Source organism: Bos grunniens, chromosome 9 (assembly GCF_055505025.1).
Source record: "Bos grunniens cultivar Pamir isolate PY7600 chromosome 9, Bosgru_T2T1.0, whole genome shotgun sequence".
Lineage (NCBI taxonomy): Eukaryota > Metazoa > Chordata > Mammalia > Artiodactyla > Bovidae > Bos > Bos grunniens.
Window position 1 is genome coordinate 35,180,305 of NC_141173.1, and position 27,070 is coordinate 35,207,374.

Consider the following 27,070-nt stretch of genomic DNA (forward strand, 5'->3'; position numbering starts at 1 on the left):
CACAATGAGAAGCCCGCACACTGCAACCAGAGAGCAGCCCTTGCTCTTATCGAATTAAATAAAACTTTAAAAATAGTTTTTTAAAGTTTGATATTACCTAAATATCAGAGTTTGGCTTTTGTCTAACTGTTTAAAATATGTTTAAGCAACAAAAAAGAAAATAAGCAACTTATTTTGCTTATTCCAACTTATGCTTAATTAACGCAAGTTCAAATAAACAGTTTTCTTCAAAGATTTCAAAACTGTTGAATACATGTTGAATGGAATGGAAATGGAATGGAATGGAAAAAAGAAAGACACTGCAGAAAAATCACAATTATGATGTTTATTTAGCAAAATAAACTTAGAGAAAGTTTTCTATTAAAAAAACATGAGAATTATATTCAAATTTTAGCTTCCCCATCTTCTTTGGTACCGAAATCAACAGTCAAATATAAAATATTTTATTTTGAAGTTAGTCATTGGGTCTGTAACAGTTGTCCATAGAAGGAAAATAGGAAGTTAAGTTATCTGTAATTGTTTTACTTACTGAACAACCAATGGATGTGTAAAAGCAGTCAATTATGTGTATGCAGAAACCAACATCATCAAGGAAATGTTCATTCATTAATATATGTTTTCTGCTGGAGATATATCTCAAGTTTTTAACAACCTTTTGCCATCATTTTACCATGTTATCTGAACAATAACCCAATATGCAGACACTGTTATTCACATGAATTTTTCTCCAAGGAAGTCGACACCATCATAACCAGGACCTACCAACATTTATTTTCAACATGATTACAACATTAAAAAACTTTCTGTATTTTTCAGAATTGTGTGCCTGGGTCTTTCCATAAAATAGTATCTGGAGAGTGCTAAAAGCATTAAATTAATATTAATAAAATCCAATTCTATCTCTTTCTCTTAAAAAGAAACAGTACTTAAAACCAGACTTTTTTTTCTTTTAAGAGTAGTATTATATGGATTCCTAAATCAGCCAAAACAAACATTTCCAGAAACACTGTGTGACAACCAAGTTACCCTTATTCCTAATTCTTTGCCTCTATGCATACTGAGTTCTCCATGTTCCTGGTTTCTTATGTGGAAGTACTTTCCCCTTAATTTGTTAAAAGAATCTGAAAAAAAAATCCAGTAATAAACTAGGGCAATGAATTTTTCTCTTCTTTTTGCATAGACTTGTGACCACAAAACAATCAAGCCACTTATAGTTTCAATACTAACATTGTGATTGGGAACAAGAAGAATACAACCATAATAATATACAGCTATCTATTAGAAGGACTGCATAGAGACATCTTTGGCCATGAAGACTCTGGGCCCTCTGGAAATAAGTCAGTTGCATTGCCAACATGACAAAGAAAATAGCAATGTTGAGAATCAGAAACAGTCTGGTGTACGAGGCAGACAGAGCTGGGGCTCTGCTGTGAGTCGTTGTCACCATCCGAGCCTGGCCAAACCGGCCGTTCATCACATCACCGTTTTTGTGTTTCTCGTATGTTATGTCTGCAAAATCTAAAAGGTCTTTCATTTCTTCATCTTCATCTACAGGCAGTTCTTTCTGTGCTAAGATCTGAGCTTTCTGACGAACCTTTCTTTCATTGACTTCAATCTGTGCAAAAATATCAGGGACAGCATCCACAAATTTATAGCGCTTGCCTCCCCTTCGGTTCTTCTTGGACTTGCTCTGCCGCTGCTGCTGCTGCTGTGATATGGCAAAAATCCTGTCGATGGCCTCCTCGGTCTGTCTCTTATCTGAAAATCTCAGCAGGCGCTCGGCAGTCTTCCTAAAGCTGGCTGTGTTCCGGACGCGGGACAGGATCTGCTTCTCCAGCAGCTGGAACACGGGCTTAAAATGCTGCAGGTTCTGTTCCACCAGAACAGCGTAGTCCTTCACCTCCGGGACAACGCTGCTCCTGATGGCTGAACTCCGGTCAAACAGAATTTTCTGCCGGTCAGCAATGACCTGCGCAAAGGCAGACTGCCCTGCAGTCTCTCCTGTCCACAGGTAAGTGGCGTAGGCATGCTCGCTGGTGGCCACGAACACATCCAGTTGCTGAGCATCTCCGTGGATGCTGAAGCTCTGAACATCGATGGATGGCCCTATGAAGAGGTAAGCTGCCCTGGTGACAGGACTTCGGAGGTGCGTGGTGACATTCACGTAGTTCGTCCCGTTGTAGGGATAGCCGCGAGGGTATGTCACTGAGGCAAAGGTTCCTTTCTCACTGTAGCCAGTATCATCCATCCAGTACATTTTATAGAGGCCATCTCGCTGCCTGATGAGAGCTCCGTGGACCCCATCTACCACCGTCTCCTCGAAAGGAAAATCCACATTGTGGAAGAAGCTTGCTGCCCTCTCCAGGGGGCTGTCCTCTCCCAGGTGTATCTGATCCACAAGGAGGAGAAGCTGCGGATGCAGGAGGATCAGATTTCTCTGAACGTTCCTCAGGTGAAGCTGGGGGTTATAAGCACCCACACCCTCTCCTCGGATGAAAACCACCCCATTTTTCTCCACTGCGGCAACCACTCTCCCCTGACAGCTAGCTGCTGGGTCGTGCTTATATTTAGACCATTTTGATGAACAGTCTTCTGTGACCTGGCCCTCCCAGGGAGAAAAGCAGCTCTTGGAGGCAGCTGGGGAAAACATCAAAACATTGTTGAAGAAGGTGTACTTCGGCCCATAGAGAGCCTCAGTAATGAAAGGCACACCGTTGGGAGCGAAGGTAAACGAGTTTTGATCAGGATGTTCATGCCCTGCGTTAAAATTCCTCCAGCCTTTGATCCAGTCTTTGTATTTGTTTCTGTGGACAATGTCATATATTGCACGTCCCCCAAGTTTTCCTGACTTGAAGGAAAGGAAAGATCTATTGATTTCTGCAGGCAGCGCACTTCCATAAGTCACAACGCCCCAGTCTTCGAAATAATGCAATGTCGGGGTGCCGAAATCGGGAGGGGGGACAGATTTCAAGCTGGCATCGTACCTGAAAGAATTAATTTTTAAAAATTACGTGATTTTCTGATAGAAGTGAAAGGACATATCAGAACAGTGATGCCACATGGCAACGTGGCTAGAGGAAACAACACACAAATGCTACCCAGAGCACTGGCAGTGTAGATTGCATTATGGACTTTTCTGAAACACCCATGCACAATCAGCATGAGTAAAGGAATGTCCTTGGTGAATGGGAGACGAGTGTACCTTTACATCTGTGAAGGGTGTGAGCCTGAAATGACCGCTGTTGATCATCTCTACATGGACCTTCCTCACTTAATGATTTCAGAACTGCCACCCAAATAAGACTGGGGCTCAGAGAATTAAGCAGCTCACCCAACCTCTAGTTGAGGGGCTCCTATTCTAGGAAACCACACACTAAGATTTAGACTCTAGGGACTTCCCTGATGGTCCAATGGTTAAGACCTCACCTTCCTATGCAGGGGGTTCAGGTTCAATCCCTGGTTGGAGAGCAAAGATCCCATATGCCTCGTGACAAGAAAGCAAAACATAAAACAGAAGCCATACTGTAACAAATTCAATAAACACTTTAAAAATGGGCCACATCAAAAAAAAAAAAAATCTTTAAAAAAATATTTAGACTCTAGCAATCCTTGAGTGGGCTTCTCTAGTAGCTCAACTGGTAAAAGAATTTGCCTGCAATGCAGGAGATCCCGGTTCGATTCCTGAGTTGGGACAATCCCCCAGAGAAGGAATAGGCTACCCACTCCGGTATTCTTGGGTTTCCATGGTGGTTTAGTTGGTAAAGAATCTGCCTGCAATGTGGGAGACCTGGGTTCGATCCCTGGGTTGGGAAGACCTGCTGGAGGAAGGCATGGCAACCCACTCCAGTATTGTTGCCTGGAGAATCCCCATTGACAGAGGAGCCTAGCATGTTGCAGTCCAGGGAGTCACAGCGTCGAACACGACTGAGTGTCTAAGCACAGCACAGCACCATCACTTAGTGATAAGCAAGTATTGTTCTGCAAAAAACTGAAATTCAAATTTGGTACTTACCTCCCCTCTAAAAAAATAAATTTAAATACAGTCCAACTCCACATATTAGATAAAATTTACTGTCAATGCAATACCTAAGAATATAAATGCATGAAATTCAGGAAACAATCTAATAGTGGGGGGATTTATGATTGTTCCTCCCATTGTTCAATCCAGACAAAAATCCAAAGGTTTTGTTTTGTTTTAATCTGCATGCTTTTTTAATAATAAATTTCTTATCTTAATTTATGATACAGGTTTATTATCAAAGTAAGACAATAATTAACATTACTTAATTAACCCGTGATTAAGAACACAGGTCTTGATTCAGAAAGGCTGTAAAAATAATAATGAAGATGACTTTTTGCTTTTGGTGACTTCAGACAATAGCCTTGACAGGTTCACATGATCTGCTGCTCAAGGGAAGAAAGGCAGACCTGCACTAGCTCTTAGGGCTCTAAAGCGAATCCATCAGCTGTGGCAGTTTGGCTTATTGATACTTGATTTGCGCTGTTTTGTCTATTGTTTTGGAGTTTGTTTCAGGACATCAAAAACCTCTACTTTGAGTAGAGGGTTGGCTTAATTACCACGGTTTAACAAATCCAGATATAAGCAAACTGGTCATCCTTCTCTCAGGTTTTGGTCATTTTTTCAGGTATTTACCATTTATTTCTTTCTCTTTTTTTTTTTTTTTGGCCACACGGCATGCGGGATCTTACTTCCTCAACCACTAAGACCACCAGAGAAATCCCTTAGTCAGTTTTCATATTTCCATAAAGGCACATTCTGAACCAAGTTAGACTTACCATTGATCTAACTCCTAGAAGCAACTTTATAGAATTCTCTTGGTTTTTTATTTATGGGTAAGTGAAAACACTATTTGGAGAAAGCAATGGCACCCCACTCCAGTACTCTTGCCTGGAAAAATCCCATGGACGGAGGAGCCTGGTGGGCTGCAGTCCATGGGGTCGCGAAGAGTCGGACACGACTGAGCGACTTCACTTTCACTTTTCACGTTCATGCACTGGAGAAGGAAATGGCAACCCACTCCAGCTTTCTTGCCTGGAGAATCCCAGGGACGGGGGCGCCTGGTGGGCTGCCGTCTATGGGGTCGCACAGAGTCGGACACGACTGAAGCGACTTAGCAGCAGCAGCAGCAGCAGAAGACGCTATTAAGTAATTACTTCGTACCCCTAAATGGAGTCAGGAATGGCTACATATTAATATATGTAGTTCATCTGTGAAGATTGTTCTTAAAAATGATGGTTAAACTATGACAGTTATCACTCTACTAATATTTTTCTTCCTCTTGTTTATTTTTTTTTTTAATGAAAAGAAGCAATCAAACCATGCAAGCTTACTTTGTAGTTGAATGCAAATTTCAATAGCTTGAAAAGACATCAGGGATTAATGATTAACCAATTCTCTGTACCTTTTATTTTAACTTTAATTTATTGGATGCCAACAATGTATTTGGCAGTACTTTAAAAAAGGAGACCCTGGCTGCTCTTTCTAGGCTTAAAAGATTAAGGCAAAAAAAATTACATGGTTCTTTTATTATCAAAGTAAAACTGTCAAATACTGTCAAACACTTTTAAATAGTTTTGAAAATTTAGTAACAGCTTTGCTATTAGAAGATTATAATGCTCCATTTACCAAAACAAAACATTTTACTACCTTTTTTTTTCTTTCGGTGTGATTAGCAGAAAAACTAGGTCTAAATTTTGTGGTTTTTCTCTTTAGATGATTTCAAAAATGATGTAAATCAAAACATGCGTATCTATGAAAGTGTGAGCCAAGGATATCTCTGATACAAGAAAAGCAAAAACAGCAAACAGTAATTAGATCTTAAATGGAAGGAAATGTTTCTAACAGAGTCTCAATACTGCAATATGAACTGAACAGAAGCTGCGAGTGCGTAGGTGGCATGAAGAGATGAGTTTTTCTTTTTTTAATGCAAAAAAATTTAACACACGGTGCCCCTGGGTACAATTTCTCTTTCAAGCCAGTACAATGTAGCATACCAGAGAAATTCCGTGTGAAGAGTACACCAGCGCTGCCCTTTGGACGGCGTCCCTGGACCTTCCACCACACGGTTCCTTCTGATCTGGTCAGCCAACCAGTTGCCACTGCCGTTACGCATGACAAATTTATCCAGGAACACTAATTGGCTTTCCGGACCATAAAACCAGTTGTAATTTGAGTCTGCAATAGCCACAGTTCTTTGAAACCCTGAGGAAAGATGTTTGACAGAATTAAGATAAATTTAAAACTACATACTTCCATAAAGCCCCAATCATTCTGAATCCTTGTTGCAAATTGGAATCAATTGTCTTCTAGGATAAAAATAAGAAACAGAACCATGATCCTTTTGCTCTACCCCAATTAATCAAAATCCTTCCAAAGGTCTTCCACAAACCTTGTGTATATATTTGTTACGTGGCAACTTGTCAGTGGTAATGGAATGCTTACGTGTTGCTCAGCTTCCTCATTTTCCAGTGTCCATGCCATATGCTATTATACTTGTATGGATACATGGGCTATCTATCCTCTTGTGCATGGTGAGTCCCTGAACCTGGAATGAGCACTAGCTTTTCCACCAACACATCCCACATCCCAGGCCAAGATAATAACATGAAGTGTTTCAATTTGGCATTCAATACAGTAGAAGTAGAGAAGACTCTTGAGAGTCTCTTGGACTGTAAGTAGATCAAACCAGTTGATAATCCTAAAGGAAATCAACTCTGAATATTCACTGGAAGGACTGCTGTTGAAGTTGAAGCTCCAATATTTTGGCCACCTGATGCCATGAGCCAACTCATGGGAAAAGACCACAATGCTGAGAAAGACTGAGGGCAAAAGGAGAAGACAGTGGCAGAGGATGACATGGTTGGATGGCATCACCGACTCAATGGACATGAACCTAAGCAAACTCCAGGAGATAATGAAGGACAGGGAATCCTGGCTTGCTGCAGTCCACGGAGTCGCAAAGAGTCAGACATGACTTAGCAAATGGACAACAACAACAGTAGAAATTAGAAGGTTAGAGGAGAAACTGAGTATCTGTAGGAAGAAAACAAAACCATTCCCAGAGAAGATCCTGCCCACATGTACTGTCAGAAGTTGAAGAAAAGAGAAAAAAAATGTAAAGATCATATTGGAATAGGTCAGAAAAACAGAAGCAAGTAAGAACCGAATATTCCAGGCATCCTTGAAAAAGAATAATGGAAGAAAACTCTGGTTCAGACAGGAATAATTGTCACTATAATAGATAGTATAGAGGGAAAATGTTGTTGAGAACAGATTGACTTAACACAAAATCCCTTCTAAAAATCCCTGCATGATCGTATTTACATAATTTATAGATAATGCTTTTGCTCCTGCCAGATTAGTAAATGCTTGTCCAAGTAAATCTCGGAGAAGGCAATGGCACCCCACTCCAGTACTCTTGCCTGGAGAATCCCCTGGATGGAGGAGCCTGGTGGGCTGCAGTCTATGGGGTCGCTAAGAGTCGGACACGACGGAGCGACTTCACTTTACTCTTCACTTTCATGCATTGGAGAAGGAAATGGCAACCCACTCCAGTGTTCTTGCCTGGAGAATCCCAGGGATGGGGGAGCCTGGTGGGCTGCCGTCTATGGGGTTGCAGAGTCGGACACGACTGAAGTGACTTGGCAGCAAGTAAATCTTATTATAAATTGTGACTTTCTGAATCTTCTGCTAATCTGTGAGTATCTTAAAAGCAGATGGTATGTCTTATTACTCTTTGAATCCCTTGCCTATGATAGTGCCTGGCACATCAATGTTCAATAAAGGCTGTTTCACTAACTGAAACAAACACATGAATTCTCCATTTAAAGGTGATTATATTGTCTTTTCCACTTTAGGAAGTGGCCATATACACAGTTCACAGCAAGTCAAAGCCCCAGTGTGGCGGATTATTAGATCTCAGATCAAATTACAAAGCTTTGAGGCTCCTTAAAGGCCTTTGCTTTAGATGGCCTGTGTTTACCAAGATAAACAAAGAAACAAGAGGCTTCTCCTGAATGTGCAAGGATAAGCAATAAAACAATAGGGTTCTGAATGTGAGTCTAAACCAAATCATAACATGGTTCTTCTGAGGGCTCTGTAGTATTTTTTTGATAACTAATGCAATAATGGAGGTTCTAGCCAATCCACGTGTATATAGCCAGAGCAAAAAGATTTAAAACCTGGATTGTTTGCTGTAGGTCCAGAATCACTCAATTAAAAATTGCATTTCACTGGGGAAAAATCCATCCTGATGAAAATTTACTCCTGTTTAGAAGTAAGCAGAGTTATAGTCTGTCCTAGAAATGAATTTAGTGAGAATAAAAGGCTTCTCTCTTGAAAGCCAGTTCTCTTAAAATGCTTACTTAAAAGCTTACAACATAACAACAAGAAATTAGGGGTTTCATAGAAATTCGTTTTTTGGTTAGCTTTCTATATTTTATACCATTTATTTCAATATGGACTATTGCCCACCAGGCTCCTCTGTCCATGGAATTCCCCAGGCAAGAATATTGGAGTGGATAGCCATTCTCTTCTCTAGGGGATCTTCCTGACCCACGGATCAAACCCCAAAATATTTAAAGAGAATACTAAACCTCCAAGTGTAATCTCTATTTTGAATTATGTCTGTATAGTTTAGAAGAAAAAATTTTAAACTAAAAAAAAATAATAATAAATAGGATTAACTAGGGTTTACACATAAAGGAAAATAACATGTAACCATAAATATTTATATTTTTAGGTTCATGAAAAAGAGTTTGTATATGTACCCAAGTTTGTATACACACACAAAAATAAAAGTACCATGGGACTACAAATTATATTTGATCTGTTATACTCCACGTTTTATAATATTTAAATCAGAAATCCTCACATTAACATCCAGAATATTCTTGGCTATATACAACTCTTAAATTCTTTGATTAAAAAAAACATCCCTTTAACCTCAATATGGCTCAAATCCCACATTTCTTAATCTAACCCATCTTCATAATCAGAAAAAATTATAATAAAGTTTTTTTCACTTCTAAGTCTTTACTGTACCTGGCAGAATGGTTCTATACATAAATGCAAAGTGTTGTTTAAGCCATGGGTGGCCAAAGTGGTTGATGTCAAAGTGCCTTTGAACAAGAAACATATACTGGAAGAGTGATCTAGTGGTGTAGCTGCCATATGCAACTCCTTCATAGAGGGAGCCATCTGTCACCTCTCGGAGCAAGACCAGAGACTTCTCCATGATGCTCAGAACTTGTTTGGTCCATAAGTAAGCTTCCTGAAGGTACCCTAAAGGATGAAAACACATGAAAACAATGACTAAGGATGTAACAAAGCAAAAACAAAAATGTGGCCAAATTAAACCCTCTTAGTTATCTAACTATTTTATGCAAATTGCACTTTGTAAAACTCTTACTTATCAATGTTATAAACAGCATCTTGCTAATCCAGGTTTATGATGAGCCCATAATTTAAGAAGTTCTTGATACAGGTCATTTATTAATTAAAGGCAAACCTTTAAATAAGTATCAGTAATTTAATAATCATTAATAAATTGAAATCACACCACATCTGAGGTTACAAATTGACATACTTCATGCCTGCAAGAAAAGATCATGTATACTGAGGCTTTTATTCAATTTCTCTAAATCACCAACTGATAATATTTTTGAAGTTTTCCACTTCACAACAACTGTTGTCATTATTTTACAGAATCTGTAATAAGCTGCAAATTCTAGAAATGCTAAATGAACAGTCTCCAACTTATCCTGTTCTTAGAAGACAGCATCTCGTCCTTTATGTGCTTTTAGATGTCACAGCATCGGACCAGGCAGCACAGAGGGGTGGAGAGAGCACTGGAGTGGTGATCTAAGGTGACAAAAGTCACCTGCGAGTCCCACGTCTGCCAGAAATGAGCTACATGATTTTGTTCAAGTACTTCTTCACCTGCCACCGTTTTCATTTTCCCCAACTGAGAGTTAAAGGTCTAAAATACTTTATAAAATGCTTTTGACTCAGAAATGCTATTTTTCTATCATTTTTGTGAAACCAGCATTTAGGCAACAATAACAATTCCTCACGTTTTGTAGCATTTAGAAGTTACATAGCACCAAACATAACCTTACTTAATCCTTTTAACAACTCAATTATGCACTATTTCTCCAAAATTACAGAAAGGTTGACTTGTCCTCTGGCATACGACTAAAAGTGAACAGAGCTTTGATCTGAACCCAGGTCTTTAGATTTAAAGTTTGTTTTGTTTGCTTGTATTTAAAATACACAACTCCTAAGGATCAAATTAAGCTCCCAGTCTCCTAATGTGAGTAGACTTGTTATTTCTTTCCTATAGACATGTGCATGGTCATCCATGCTGAACTTTCTACCTTGGCCTACTAGATGTGCTGGGTATGGGGGCTTCCAGAGGCCCAGGTACCACCAGCTGTGTCCAAGCCTAAAGCCAAAGTCCCAGACTAAGTAAGTCCCAGATCTCATCTCATGGGGGCAGCACCATTCTCAGGCTCTGCTGTGAACTGGCCCCTTCTCCTATCCAGCTCCACACCTGACATACCAGCCTTCTGGATAGGTTTTAATTTCCATTTTCTAATTATTAGGGTTTAAATCCCAATCATCTTCATCTTTTCCTCATCTGTATCCTCCATCTCCAGCCAGATACAAATGTGAATGATGTTTAAAATCAGGACTGCTATTCCACTGCTCCTCATATTTCATTACCTGATTTTCCTTATTTTTTCCTTCTAAAAAACTTTATCCAGGAGAGATGAGGTAATGTCTACCTTTGTAAATTTCGAATCTATCCACACGAGGTACCAATATTGTTGTTACTAATGTTCTGCCCTGTGTTTTTTCCAACACCCATATATCTTGCCTGGATTTCTCCTTATTTTCACTTATCCATATCCTATCTATCCTTCAAAGTTCTATGAACCATCACCTAAACTTGTTCTGCTGAATGCAAACTTAATACACTCATTTGATATTTAATCATAACTTCATGAGACTCTTTATCTCATTCCCTGGTCTTATTACAAGTATGGCGTAATCATTTAAACATTTCATTTCTGTCTTCTTTCCACTTGATTTGTAAACTGAATACATGTGATCCTGTGGGCTCTCTGTACCAAGCCTCAGACTGGGTTAGCAGAACAGAAAGTGAAAGTGTTAGTTCATTTAAGTTGCGTCCGACTCTTTGTCACCAAATGGACTGTAGACTGTAGCCTGCCAGACTCTTGTTTTTTTTTTTGTTTTTTTTTGTTTTTTTTTCTAATTTTATTTTATTTTTAAACTTTACATAATTGTATTAGTTTTGCCAAATATCAAAATGAATCCGCCACAGGTATACATGTGTTCCCCATCCCGAACCCTCCTCCCTCCTCCCTCCCCATACCATCCCTCTGGGCCGTCCCAGTGCACCAGCCCCAAGCATACAGCATCGTGCATCGAACCTGGACTGGCAACTCGTTTCCTACATGATATTTTACATGTTTCAATGCCACTCTCCCAAATCTTCCCACCCTCTCCCTCTCCCACAGAGTCCATAAGACTGTTCTATACATCAGTGTCTCTTTTGCTGTCTCGTACACCGGGTTATTGTTACCATCTTTCTAAATTCCATATATATGCGTTAGTATACTGTATTGATGTTTTTCCTTCTGGCTTACTTCACTCTGTATAATAGGCTCCAGTTTCATCCACCTCATTAGAACTGATTCAAATGTATTCTTTTTAATGGCTGAGTAATACTCCATTGTGTATATGTACCACAGCTTGCTTATCCATTCATCTGCTGATGGACATCTAGGTTGCTTCCATGTCCTGGCTATTATAAACAGTGCTGCGATGAACATTGGGGTACACGTGTCTCTTTCCCTTCTGGTTTCCTCAGTGTGTATGCCCAGCAGTGGGATTGCTGGATCATAAGGCAGTTCTATTTCCAGTTTTTTAAGGAATCTCCACACTGTTCTCCATAGTGGCTGTACTAATTTGCATTCCCACCAACAGTGTAAGAGGGTTCCCTTTTCTCCACACCCTCTCCAGCATTTATTATTTGTAGACTTTTGGATCGCAGCCATTCTGACTGGCGTGAAATGGTACCTCATAGTGGTTTTGATTTGCATTTCTCTGATAATGAGTGATGTTGAGCATCTTTTCATGTGTTTGTTAGCCATCTGTATGTCTTCTTTGGAGAAATGTCTATTTAGTTCTTTGGCCCATTTTTGGATTGGGTTGTTTATTTTTCTGGAGTTGAGCTGTAGGAGTTGCTTGTATATTTTTGAGATTAGTTGTTTGTCAGTTGCTTCATTTGCTATTATTTTCTCCCATTCTGAAGGCTGTCTTTTCACCTTGCTAATAGTTTCCTTTGATGTGCAAAAGCTTTTAAGGTTAATTAGGTCCAATTTGTTTATTTTTGCTTTTATTTCCAATATTCTGGGAGGTGGGTCATAGAGGATCCTGCTGTGATGTATGTCGGAGAGTGTTTTGCCTATGTTCTCCTCTAGGAGTTTTATAGTTTCTGGTCTTACGTTGAGATCTTTAATCCATTTTGAGTTTATTTTTGTGTATGGTGTTAGAAAGTGGTCTAGTTTCATTCTTTTACAAGTGGTTGACCAGATTTCCCAGCACCACTTGTTAAAGAGATTGTCTTTAATCCATTGTATATTCTTGCCTCCTTTGTCAAAGATAAGGTGTCCATATGTGCGTGGATTTATCTCTGGGCTTTCTATTTTATTCCATTGATCAATATTTCTGTCTTTGTGCCAGTACCATACTGTCTTGATAACTGTGGCTTTGTAGTAGAGCCTGAAGTCAGGTAGGTTGATTCCTCCAGTTCCATTCTTCTTTCTCAAGATCGCTTTGGCTATTCTAGGTTTTTTGTATTTCCATACAAATTGTGAAATTATTTGTTCTAGCTCTGTGAAGAATACTGTTGGTAGCTTGATAGGGATTGCGTTGAATCTATAAATTGCTTTGGGTAGTATACTCATTTTCACTATATTGATTCTTCCAATCCATGAACATGGTATATTTCTCCATCTATTAGCGTCCTCTTTGATTTCTTTCACCAGTGTTTTATAGTTTTCTATATATCCACAAATCAATCAATGTAATACACCACATTAACAAATTGAAAAATAAAAACCATATGATTATCTCAATAGATGCAGAGAAAGCCTTTGACAAAATTCAACATCCATTTATGATAAAAACTCTCCAGAAAGCAGGAATAGAAGGAACATACCTCAACATAATAAAAGCTATATATGACAAACCCACAGCAAACATTATCCTCAATGGTGAAAAATTGAAAGCATTTCCTCTAAAGTCAGGAACAAGACAAGGGAGCCCACTTTCACCATTACTATTCAGCATAGTTTTGGAAGTTTTGGCCACAGCAATCAGAGCAGAAAAAGAAATAAAAGGAATCCAAATTGGAAAAGAAGAAGTAAAACTCTCACTGTTTGCAGATGACATGATACTCTACATAGAAAACCCTAAAGACTCCACCAGAAAATTACTAGAAATAATAAATGACTATAGTAAAGTTGCAGGATATAAAATCAACACACAGAAATCCCTTGCATTCCTATACACTAATAATGAGAAAACAGAAAGAGAAATTAAGGAAACAATTCCATTCACCATTGCAATGGAAAGAATAAAATACTTAGGAATATATCTACCTAAAGAAACTAAAGACTCTTTTATCTGTGGAATTCCTCAGGCAAGCATACTGGAGTGGGTAGCACTCCCTTCTCCAGGAGGTCTCCACCCAGGGATTGAATCCAGGGTTCCTGCACTGTAGGTGGATTCCTTACCAACTGAGCCACCAAATCCTAATTCTCCCACTGCTGAGTGTCATGTGAATTCAGTGGGAGCTATACCTGTCAAAGCTACCACAGTCAGGACCTACAAGGCTGCTCTGAGCACATGGAATTACCGGTGCAGTGTGCCCAAGGTAGCTCCTAGAGTGAGAGCGAGGCAGCTGAGACAGCCAGGGCTGTAAGCCTGATGACTAACAGAGACGTGAAGGACCAGGGATTCCACTCTTTTCTCTGCTCCCTCTTCTCATCAGTGTGGGCCCTGCTTGTGGAAAAGCCCTGGAAGACTGCATCCCAGAGCAAACCATGACTTTACTCAGAAAACAAATGCCTGTGAAAACTCCTGCCAAGGCCAAATACAAACTGTGATCCAATTCGAGCCAGTATTTTAGGTGCCTGTTTATCATCTGGAACAATTTTATCTACTGTGGAGAATGAAGAAATAAGCTCTATTCCTGCTGGTAAAGAACTAAAAATTTATCTAAGGGAATTAAACTGTACTAGACTAAAATCCAAGGCCCTAGACTACCATCCAGCTCACTCTAGGGTTCCTTCCACCAATTCATGATGCTATCTTTCCACAGGCCTGAGGATTTATAAATGGTCTGATGGTAGGTGTTCACGTGGCTGGCTTTTTGACTTTTAAAATTTGGTTTGTATTCGTGAGAGTGGGGGGCAAAAATTTACACTCTTAGTCAAGCTTTCCTTAAGTTACTATAAACTGAATTTTTATTTTCAGAAAGGCAACAAAATATAGTGGAAAGACAATGAAGTTTGAATTTGGCTAGAATTGGGTCCAAAGCCCAGCTACCTTATATAGTTGATGTGAGAATTAAATAAAATATGGGCAAGGATTAGCACATGCCATATGCTCCATTAATTTTAGTTTCCTTTCCTCTAAGACCTAATTAAAAGTGATGGTTGATATGACAAGGGAGAAACTTAGGCTTGGGTAAAATCTGATGCTGGATAATCTACAAAATGCTTACTAAGTCTTATGGGGAAAATAATCAAGAGTTAAAATCTTTTAATTTTTTTAATTAAAAAAATTTTTTTTGAGTTAAACTATTTTAGATTTTCCAGTTATTAGTATATATTTAATATTCTAATAATTCACTGTGAACCAAGGGTCATTTTTCTTATACACAACCTTATTTAGTTATTTAAAGATGTCTCTCAACAGGAGTTGTAATTAAGTCACAATTACAAGAACAAAGAAAATGTGATGGCAGAAACCAACACAATTATTATAAAGCAATTATTCTTCAATTAAAAATAAATAAATTTAATTATAAAGAAAGAAAATGTGATATTAGCAATTATAATAATACAATAAGGCAAAGCAGCTATATGGTCCATAAAAGTCAACTGTAAATTTGACCTGAATGATCTAGATTAACTCATTTTATTTTTAAAGATTTTTTTTGATGTGGACCATTTTTACAGTCTTTATTGAATCTGTTACAATACTGCTTCTGTTTTATATTTGGTTTTGTGGCCCCGAGGTGTGTGGGATCTTACCTCCTCAACTAGGGATCAAACCAGGATGCCCTGCATTGGAAGGCAAAGTCTGAACCACTGGACCACCAGGGAAGTCCTTAGACAGATTCTTTTAAAGTCTTTAGAGGGGAAAAAAAGAAGCAATATATTGACACACAACCTGTGTGTAAGGAATATTCAGTTCAAATAATAAACCACCTGTTTAGCTTTTATAAACTCTATCCAGGCTGGTTGCCTTCACTGTCAAAAATTGAAAAAAGGAATATTCACCACTGATCCTGTGTGTAAGGATATGACTTGGGACAATAAGAGAGCATACTAAAGTAATAAGCAGGCTCATGTAACAAGCAGAAATGAGGAAAGAGAGGTCTCTCAACTCTCCACGTGGTGCCCGAGGTAGTATTATCATCGTCTGGGCTTAGTTAGGAGCCAAGTGTGACCATGTACTTAGACTAGTTATAGAAATGTTTGGTTCACAACATGGTAACTGTGACTGATGTCAGTTCAAGGCATTCCTTGGCTGTACCTACCTTGATTCATCAGAACCAGGCTTCCTGTGAGCAAGGCCATGCAGTTGGTGGGCTGATGGTTGTGCAGGTATTGAAATCCCCATCCTCTCCTGTATGAAGTCTCATACATATACCCCGAGGCATTGGCAATCACTTCAAGAAACTTCTCCTGTTGTGTCTTGCTCAGGTAGTTGTACAAGAAGTCATAGGCAGTGGCAAAACCAACCAGGGAGTGAGCAAGTGGGACTTCATCCCAAGGAGCATCTTTCACCAACCTATAAAGGAAAAGAGACCATGCAAATGAGGGCCACACGGCTCAGAGCTGTCAGCACACTTTTCAAGAATCTACTTCTCAGAACAACAAAGGACACAAGTGAAGGTACAGTCCAGAAGGTTTAATGGCATAAAAAACAGATTTCCCTCCACGTAAGACACAAGCATAAAAGACTGTCTAACGTGAAAATCACAGACTTAACATTTTCTCTTTCCAGTTTCAGGCAATATTAAAATGTTAATTTTTAGGTTTGTTTTTTTTTAACTCTTGATGGGAGATAGAAGAGTATATTTATATTCTCAAAGGATTGAAAGTACATAATATGTAGTGGCCGAGCAAAATTCTCTGGACTAACCCATTAACTAGTGCTCGCCCTCCCCTTTCTACCTGCAGTAGGGTTCTTGGCTCTGTTCTACAACGGTCATGCTAAAACAGTTAAAAGCGTTTATATATCCCATCTTACTTCCCATAGGCTGATCCAGGTGAAGGTACCATGGTATATAGTCTAGGTCCTCTCAGTCTAGGCAGATGCACTTGGTCAACATCATGATGAGGAGAGTGGCTAGAAAGCTGGTGTAAGTGAGTAAAGTGAGCTGATTGCAACTCAGATTTCTGCATCTCATTTTTTTCTCAGAGTGAACTGCATCGATTTCAAGGATCGTCAAGCACTTTTTTAGGGAAGTCTAAAAGCTAATCTGTGAAGTATTAAAATTGTCCTTTTCTAGGAAGGAAAAAGACATGTCTGCTTGACTTGCTATGTAATTCTGCAAAATTGGGTTGGCAAAAAAAAAACCTGAATAAACTTTTTTGGCCAACCCAATACATTAATAGTATGTGGCCTACAGGAAACAGGAAGCTAAAAAGGATCTTTCACAATCACGGTTCTATGGAATGATCCAGGAAACCCTCCCTATCTGTTCAGGATGTATTTGAGTGATCTCTCAAAGAGGGAAACAAATGAAGGGTGTACTGTACTTGTGGGAGGTGGAAGACAGCTCTCAACTAGGGATTAAACGAAAGCTTAACATTTCTATGCCAGAGCCTTTTTTTGGCAAACTAGTAAAGCCTCAGCTTCTTTCTCAATATGTTTTAAAACTCCTAACATATAATACATAGGGGTACCAGGAAATGTATTATTTTGAAATATAATGATCAGTACAGATATTTTTAAAAACTGTGATATATGTGCTCCTTTATTAAGATATTAAGATTCAAAATGTAATGGCTAGGATAGTAACTATGGTAATTTGTAAGTAGTGATGAATATATATAATATTTTGAAATGTATACAGTAACTGTATGATAGGAAAATATCTGTGACAAAGACACAGGTTCTCAGATTGCTATAGTTGGTTATCCAGATACATGATTTAGAAGAGACGCTAAAATTTCAGGCACAGTGAAAATTTAGATGTAATACTTCTCTCATACAAACCCCACAGACATAGATTAAGAAAACTTAAGTTCTGAGAGACTACTTTTTCTAGATTGTGTTTCTCCTCTAGGACTTTATATCAGGTTGGCCAATAGGATCATTTCCATTTCCATAACGGAAAACCCCGAACGAACCTTTCAGCCAACCCAATACTAAAGACCTGATCATGTTAGAGAGGCCTTCTCTGCCCACTCTGTCAGTGTTACTCCTCAGCCCACAGCATTTCTTTCACCTTCTTCATGTCTTTGTCCTCCTGGCATTTAAGTACGTCTGTCTGTGTGTGGGTTTCTCAGGTGGCGCAGTGGTAAAGAACACACCTGTCAGTGCAGAAGCCAGAGACGTAGGTTTGATCCCTGGGTTGGGAAGATCCCCTGGAGAAGGAAATGGCAGCCTACTCCAGTACTCTTGCCTGGACAGTTCTATAGACAGAGGAACCTGGCGGGTTATACTCCATGGGATCACAAAGAGCTGGACACGACTGAGCAAGTAACACGCAATAGACACGTGTGTGCTCAGTCGTGTCCAACTCTCTGTGACCTTCATGGACTGTAGCCCGCCAGGCTCCTCTGTCCATGGAATTCTTCAGCAAGAATACTGGAGTGGGTCGCCATTTTCTTCATCAGGGGATCTTCCCAACCCAGGGATTGAACCCAGGTCTCCCGCATTGCAGGCAGATTCTTTACTGTCTGAGCCACCAGGGAAGCCCAGGTTTATGTGTACGTATCCTCTACCAGAACTGAAGTTCTAAAAGGCAGGGTTATTTTTTCTCCTCTGCTGTATTCACTGCTGGATCCCCAATCCCATAACAGTGACTGGCACACAGGAAACTGTCAATAAATCTTTTGGGGAAGCAAGAAAAAAAAGAAGGAACAAGCCTGTAGGCCACACTGTTGACAGTGAATATGTGATGATTAAGAAATCAGCAGTTTGGAAGAATCGCTTGGTATTTAACAATAATCTCAGTGTTTGGTTAGCTGTGCTAATTATACAGCCTGGCGCTAACATGACTGAAGTGGATGAGCTTCTTAACCAGTTGGCCACGGACAAAGCCACCCTGCCAGTCCGCTTGCCAGTGTGTGTACTGATTGTAAACAGACTGTGAGGAGGGTGAATTAATTCCCTATTTCTAGGAAAGAAAACAACTCACACTGCAAGCTCACTGCCAGGGAGTTAGAAACACAGTCTTCACTGATTCATGGTGACCGTGGAGCTGGACAGAGAACCCAAGGCATTTTTCCCCCAGCCCTGCGTCTCTGCAACCATGTCATCTATAAATGACAGCACACGTGCCCAGTTGTGATAAAGCTGACATCAACGAGCTGCGACCACCTACTGCAGGCTGACATGTCTGATACACCCATGAACTTACCAGTCAACTTACTTTTATAGATAAAAAACAATGTCCAAGCTCCCACATACAGCTGCTTATTCTAAGCAGTTTCCAATTCAACAAAACACTAGTACACTGAATTTTTTTTTAAGTTCCTCATTGTAAGTCAATGCTTCATAAAAAAAAACTTTAAATTATGTAATAAAAAAAAATCTTTAAAAAAAGTTCCTGGTACCATCAGATGCATCACTATATCATTATGAAATCTGACCTGTGATAGCTACATTTCTAAGAGATTATTTAAATTCTTTGCTAATTCTTATGCAGATACAGAGAGTAATTACAGATGAGAGTATAGTTTACTATCATGGAAACCAAAGGAAATGTGCTTCTAGCTCATGAATGGCAGTAAAAGATCTATCTTACTCAGTGTCATCCTAACCATCAGTTTGTCGGTTTATACTAAAGAATCACATTAAGAGGTGAATCATAAAAAAAGATAGATATTAATTTATGAATTTTATCTCACTTTAAAATATATATATGTACATATCCACCAATCTTTTGAAGGTGAGCCAAAAGCCTTCTCTTTGAATGTGGGTCTATGGATCAGTGTCATCATTTTTCCCTGCAAAGAACACATAATAACACAATTTTCAGCCTTGGTTTCTCTAATATAGGAAGAAATTAAAGATATTTGTGAAGGAATATAGAATCCTTCCAGAATTTTGAGTTTTTCCCTAAACTTTTTCTAATCTCATCCATATTAAATTATGATGGAAGTTTTTTATAGTAAGTCATTCCAAAGCATTTAAGCATTTAGAAACATTCTTTTTTTTTAACTTACACTTATTCTATTTGTAGATTATTAAAACTGTACAATTAAATGTATTAGTGATTATATGTATTAGGAAAGATATACCCATCTGAATGCAGAGTTCCAAAGAATAGCAAGGAGAGAAGAGGAAACCTTCCTCAGTGATCAGTGCAAAGAAATAGAGGAAAACAATAGAATGGGAAAGTCCAGAGATCTTTTCAAGAAAATTAGTGATACCAATGGAACATTTCATGCAACAATGGGCAGAATAAAGGACAGAAGCGGTATGGACCTAACTGAAGCAGAAGATATTAATAAGAGGTGGCAAGAATACACAGAAGAACTATACAGAAAAGATCTTCATGACCCAGATAACCACAATGGTGTAATCACTTACCTAGAGCCAGAATCCTAGAATTCGAAGTCAAGTGGGCCTTAGGAAGCATCATTACAAAGAATGCTAGTGAAGGTGACAGAATTCCATTTGAGGTATTTCAAATCCTAAAAGATGATGCTGTTAAAAGTGCTGCACTCAATATGCCAGCAAATTTGGAAAACTCAGCAGTGGCCACAGGACTGGAAGGGTCAGTTTTCATTCCAATCCCAAAGAAAGGCAATGCTGAAGAATGTTTACACTACTACACAATTCACTCATTTCACACACTTGCAAAGTAATGCTCAAAATTCTTCAAACTAGGCTTCAACAATATGTGAACCAAGAACTTCCAGATGTTCAAGCTGAATTTAGAAAAGGCAAAGGAACCAGAGATCAAATTGCCAACATCCCATTGGATCATAGAAAATGCAAGATAATTCCAGAAAAACATCTACTTCAGCTTCACTGACTACACTAAAGCCTTTGACTGTGTGGATCACAACAAATGGTGGAAAATTCTTATACTAGACCATCTTAACTGCCTCCTGCGAAACCTGAATGCAGGTCAAGAAGCAACGGTTAGAATCGGACATGAACAATGGACTGGTTCCAAATTCCAAAAAGAGTACATCAGTGCTATATTGTCACCCTGCTTATTTAAGTTATATGCAGAGTACATCATGTGAAATGTCAGGCTGGAGGAAGCACAAGCTGGAATCAAGATTGCTGTGAGAAATATCAGTAAGCTATATGCAGATGACACCACACTTATGGCAGAGAAAGGAAAAAGGAAAGTGAAGTCGCTCAGTCGTGTCTGACTCTTTGCGAACCCATGGACTGTAGCCTACCAGGATCCTCCGTCCATGGGATTTTCCAGGCAAGAGTACTGGAGTGGGTTGCAATTTCCTTCTCCAGGGGATCTTCCCAACCCAGGGATCGAACTTGGTCTCCCTCATTGTAGGCAGACGCTTTACTGTCTGAGCCACTGGACAGCCAAGTATGACAAAGAGTGAAGAGGAAATAAAGAGCTTCTTGGTGAAGGTGAAAGAGGAGAGTGAAAAAGTTGGCTTAAAATTCAACATTCAAAAAATGAAGATCATGGCATCCAGTCCCATCTCTTCACTACAAATAGATGGGGAAACAATGGAAACAGTGAGAGACTTTATTTTCTTGGGCTCCAAAATCACTGCAAACGGTAACTACAGCCATGAAATTAAAACACACTTGCTCCTTGGAAGAAAAGCTATGACTGACCTAGGCAGCATATGAAAAAGCAGAGACATTGCTTTGCCAACAAAGGTCTGTCTAGTCAAAGCTATGGTTTTTCCAGTAGTCATGTATGGACTTGAGAGTTGGACCATAAAGAAAGCTGAGTGTCAAAGAACTGATGCTTTAAACTGTGATGCTGAAGAAGACTCTTGAGAGTCCCTTGGACTGCAAGATCAAACCAGTCCATTCTAAAAGAAATCTGTCCTGAATATTCATTGGAAGCACTGATGCTGAAGCTGAAGTTCCAATACTTTGGCCACCTGATGGGAAGAAAATAACCTGATGCTGGGAAAGACTGAAGGCAGAAGGAGAAGGGGATGACAGAGGATGAGATGGTTGGATGGCATCACCAATGGACATGAGTCTGAGCAAGCTCGTGGAGATGGTGAAGGACAGGGTAGCCTGGCGTGCTGCAGTCCATGGCGTCGCAAAGAGTCAGACATGACTGAACAACTGAACAACAACAACGTATTAGTGAAAGTGGCATAAACTGATTTGAGAACAAATACAACTGATACTTGCTAAGCACATAATCCTACTGGTGGCAACAGAAATGAATAGACACAGTAGAAGGTGGCCCAGCAGCCTTGACATTCAGCAATCTGTGAGGGCTGCTGCCAGTTACACAAGGCATGGAGGTTAATTTCATTGGCAATTCAGTTAAGCGGTGGTTAGTTAAGAAAATTAAAGAAGTTAAGAGGTTAGTTAGGAAAATTTTTACTGTATTCCTCTTTTTATAAGCTGTACTTTGACCTGTTTAGACAGCTGTTCTTAAACTAAGGCCCATGAACCCCTGGGGTCTCTTGAGACTCTTTCAGGGGATTCATGAATAAAAATTATTCACATAATAGTATAAAGATGTTATATATTGATATTCACACTGATGATGCAGAAGCACTAGTGGGTTAAAAATGTTGGCACCTCGGCAAGAATCCAGGTAGGAGCAGTGAACTGCTCTAGTAATCCTTGTAGGATTCTGCACACTGCCATGCACTCTAAGTTTTAAAGAAAAACAATTACACTTACGAATATCTTTAATAAACCCAGTTTCATTTAAGAATATCCTTCATAAAGTGGTAAAAATGATTGATTTTATAAAATATCAACCTTTTTAGTACATATCTAATATCCTGAGTGATGAAATGTAAAGTATGTATAAAGCACTGTGGGTAGCAAAGTACATAACTGTCATGAGGAGAAGAAATTGTGCATTGAGTTGAGAGAGCAACCAGCTCCTTGTTTTTTTATGAAATATCATTTTTACATGAAAGAATGACTCACTGACAAATTTCAGTTTTTTAGACTTGGGTATTTAAGTGGAAGTTCTCTTGAAACAAGGAAGCCTTCCAGTTCAAGGAAAAGGTTTTGCTGACAGTGACAAAATTTGAGCTTTCAATCAAAAAAAAAAAAAGAATTTTGGAAAACTTGTTACCATGAACTTAAAAGTTTAACAATATTTTAATAAGACTTTTCTGATGAGGTCAGTGATAACAAATGTGCAGGAGATGTAAAAGACGCAGGTTCAATCCCTGGGTTGGGAAGATCCCCTGGAGAAAGAAATGGCAACCCACTCCAGTATTCTTGCCTGGAGAATTCCATGGACAGATGAGCCTGGCAGGATATGGTCCACAGAGTTGCAGAGTTGGACACGACTGAAGCAGCTTAGCATGCATATACAAACGTGTCAACATTTCAGAGATGGGAATAACTCAGAGAATAAACATTCAAATAAATAGGCATGACATTACAAAACCATGCAAAGATAAAAGATTCATTTTAACTGCAAAACATAGCAGTGGACTTTTTACCAGTTAAAATATATAAGGAGCTTATTAACTAACATAATTTCAGAATCCACATTGAAACTAACTTATAAAATACAGATTCCACATAAAACTAACTTATACAAAACTACCATATGTCAAGTTCTAGTATGGTATCAAAGAAAGTGAAAGTGAAGTCGCTCAGTCGTGTCCGACTCTTTGCGACCCCATGGACTGTAGCCTATCAGGCTCCTCTGTCCATGGGATTTTCCAGGCAAGAGTGCTGGAGTGGATTGCCATTTCCTTCTCCAAAGCTATGCATAATTATCTGAAAAGACTCCTCAAATACCCCTCCCTTTTTAGTCACATGTCTGTATGAAGCTGGATTTTCTTCATGTATTTCAACCTAAATACTACATTGCAACCAACTGAACACAGAAGCAGATATTCACGATTTGCAACCGTGTAAAACAATGACCTCTTTCACACTGAATATTTTGTTTCCAAAAATCTGGCTATTTTTTCCTAAAAATATGTTACCTATGTTAATATGAAATTGACTTCTTTTTTTTCAAATGAATGAATAAATATTTTTTAAAATTTCTTAGATTTAGTTTCGCGTATGGTAAATTTTAATGGGCATAGCCCACATAAACAAAGCTCTTTGATGTTCAGTGTCATTAATTTTTAAGAGTGTAAAAGAATTCTGAGTCCAACATTTAAAAAATCTGCTGCCTAGAATATTTCCAAAGGTGAATTTAAGTGAATTTATGTGAAAAAGAATGATGTGAACACAGAAACTATGAATTGCCCAGGTTGGAACACACAGTATTGATAGGGAAAGGCATAGGATTTATCATGATGTGCTGTTACCATAAATCAAGTTATGACTGTAAAAGGAAGAGACATAGTAACCTTTCCAAAATTAGTAGCTTCATTAATCAGAATTTTTATGATAATTTTATGGAGACAGATTGCTTCTATTATCAAAAACGCATTTGAACTACTACGTAAAGAGTACAAAAATAGGCACTCTAAGGAGCCTATTACTTAAAAGCTTGACAGCCTACTTGATGAAATGATAAAACAGTCACCATAGTAACAATGTTGGCATCTACTTTCATTTGCATAGATTTGAGTTTTAAATGATCAAATAATTATATTAAAAACTTTTTCATATAGTCTTAGTAGAAACGTAGTCTGAAACACAGTCTGTAGAAAATTATTATCTGTGAAAAGATTAATACTTAGATATCTAAGATTAACCTTAGGCACTATAATGTTTGCAGAATACTCTGTATAATATCATTTAAATTTTTATACTATTTCATTGACAAATACTGTTAAAGTGAATATTTGGAGTAACAGAGGTTCTATATTCAAAAACCTCAGAACTGTCAAGAAATCACTGATATTTATTTAAATGCATCAATAAATTATTTTTTAAAATACTAGAAACAATGGGATAATGTAACTCCCTTTATAATATTTTGATTATTAGTTCTGTTTTCGAGCACTTTTTACAGCTTGACAATTTTATACCAGGCTTTTCATATGTAACTACATTTTGAAGGTCATGATTTGATTGATTCATGGTATAGGTAAGTTTATGTGTTTTCACAGGTATGTCTGAATGAGGTTCCACTGTTTATTAAACCTTCCCGAAAAGCGGAACTCAAAATAATCCTTCTTTTTTTTTATTTTAAGATATTACATAGTTTTATGATCTATAAAATATTTATATAGTAAATTCATAAAGTAGAAGACTCATATTTAAAAATCTGGTTTATTTTAGACAGTAGATGTTTATGTAAATATAAATTTAAGAGAAAATGAAGTAAGATTTAAAGGAATTAAGAATTTGAATGTAGAATACAGTGATAAACTCTTCAGAAATTCCCAAATATAACTTTACAGAGCAGAGCAGCACCAATTTCACATTTGCCAGCTTCACTGAAGTTATGTCTACTGCACATAAGCCACACCTTTGCCTACAGCATGTACTTGGTCACACCAACAAAACACGCTAATATAAGGCCAGTTCTATTTTTAAATGTAAATCAATTCATTCAAAAGTGTCCTAAAGACAGTTACCAGATAGACAGTCATTCCATTTTTCAACCAAATGCCTCTGTATGCTTGGAAACAAACTCCTGTAAGTTAGGAGAGTCCTGTGTTACCAAGGCTTTTAAAAGTATGACTAATGGCAGTTGTGATTCATCTTTTTTTCCGTGAAGTTAAACATAAAAACTAGCCATAAATGTTAAATGTCAGTAATACGTTACATTTTGTAAGTAATTCCTACAACATTTAGCCAAAGGAAGTGGATTTCTAACCTGGCCGTGTCTGTGAAGCACAGTGGGACCCTGAGAATTGTGAATTGTGAACGGCCAACAAGAGCCAAGTAAGCCTGGAATACACAGAAACTTGATCTGGGGGCCTCTGAGCAGGAGCAAGCTACCCAAGGGGCATGTTCAACTCAACTCTGGCCTGGCGTGTAGTCCATATTCCAAGGGTTTGATCAGGAGACTAAGGGGTGGTATTTGCAACATGAAGCAAAATTAAGTATAGCTGGGAGGAAAGAGAAATTTATACTTCATGTTAATTAAGCACGTAGTGTGTGCCACACCCTTTACATACTTATTTCATTTAATCTTCAAAACTGACATTAGATATAATATCCCCATTTCATGGATTGTAAAAGTGGTATTTGGACAGGAAAATTATTCATTGAAGATCACATAGTTAAGGTAAATGATGAGTCATGAACGGAATCCAGGACTATCTGAATCTAGAATTTTTACTTCTTCTTGGTGGGAAGTACTGTGCTTTTAATCCATGGGGTTGCGAAGAGTCACAAGACTGAAGCGACTTAGCACACACGCACACAGTTTTGTTTCTTATTTAATGTTTGATAGTATTCATTTTTGAAGTCACCCAAGCAGGAATTTGTGTGTGGGAGTAGGGGCAGAGACAAAACTTTTAACTACAGATTCAGTGTCTCAAATAACTAGAGCTCTACAAGGTTATTTCTTTTTTGGTGGACTTTGGTGATTTTTGGTTTTTTAAGAATTCTTCCAGTTGCCAATTTAGTGAAATTTTTGTCATAATTTGTTCAAAATACTCCTTTTTTCCTTATTTTATTGTCTGTAGAATTTACTGTGAGGTACTTTTTTCCATAATGATATTGCTAACCTTTTTATTCTCTATTTTTTCCCCTAATCTTTCTGGCTATTGATATCTCCAGAATCCAGGTTTAAGTTTCACTGATTTTTTTTATTGTTTTTCTAATTTCTATTTTATTGATTTCTGCTTTTTATTATTTCTTTCTTACTGCTTCCTTAGTGTTTAATTTGTTCTTCTTTTTCTGGTTTCAAAAGGTGGAAACTTAGATCATTGATTTTATACTTCCTTTTCTAACATAAAGATTGAACACCATACTACTTAAAATATATTCTGCAAATTTATATTCTGCAAATTAAATGCTATGTTTTAATTTTATTCAATTCAAAATACTTAAAAATTTCCATTGTGATTATTTCTTTGACTCATTCATTATTTAGCATTGTGTTATTTAGTTTAAAAATATGTTAGAATTTTCAAATAGGCATATTTTGTTTTATATATTATAATGCTCTGGTATTGAATACATTTTCATATAGATTGTTTTGTCTTCTACATAAATTGACCCCTTTATAAGTATGTAATATTCTTTTTTATCCTTAGTAATATTTCTATACTTAAGTCTACTTTGTCTGATATTAAAATAAGGGATGCATTCACTCTTGCTCATTCTCTCTCTTCTCATATCCTCTCACATATTTATTTCTATTTTTCAAAATTAATAATCCGGTAGGAGAAAGAATATGTCTTCTTTAAGACCCTCCTTAGGGCTAATAGTACTTCTATAAATTATAGACATTTTCACTCTAAAGCCTTAATGATA

General features: G+C 38.1%; 1 protein-coding gene across 6 annotated transcripts in view; it reads right to left on the bottom strand.

The window, feature by feature from the left end:
- Window positions 1–310: 310 nt before the first annotated feature.
- The window catches only part of DSE (dermatan sulfate epimerase), an 80,848-nt gene continuing 54,088 nt past the window's right edge, over window positions 311–27,070 (bottom strand). For all 6 annotated transcript variants that reach the window (XM_086317185.1, XM_086317187.1, XM_086317190.1 and 3 more), the window contains 4 exons: window positions 15,882–16,135; window positions 9,065–9,304; window positions 6,016–6,223; window positions 311–2,984 (listed from right to left, as the gene is read on the bottom strand). In XM_086317185.1, the coding sequence (XP_086173311.1) occupies window positions 1,223–2,984; window positions 6,016–6,223; window positions 9,065–9,304; window positions 15,882–16,135 (2,464 nt within the window). In that variant the 3' untranslated portion in view covers window positions 311–1,222. The remainder of the gene's footprint in view (window positions 2,985–6,015; window positions 6,224–9,064; window positions 9,305–15,881; window positions 16,136–27,070) is intronic.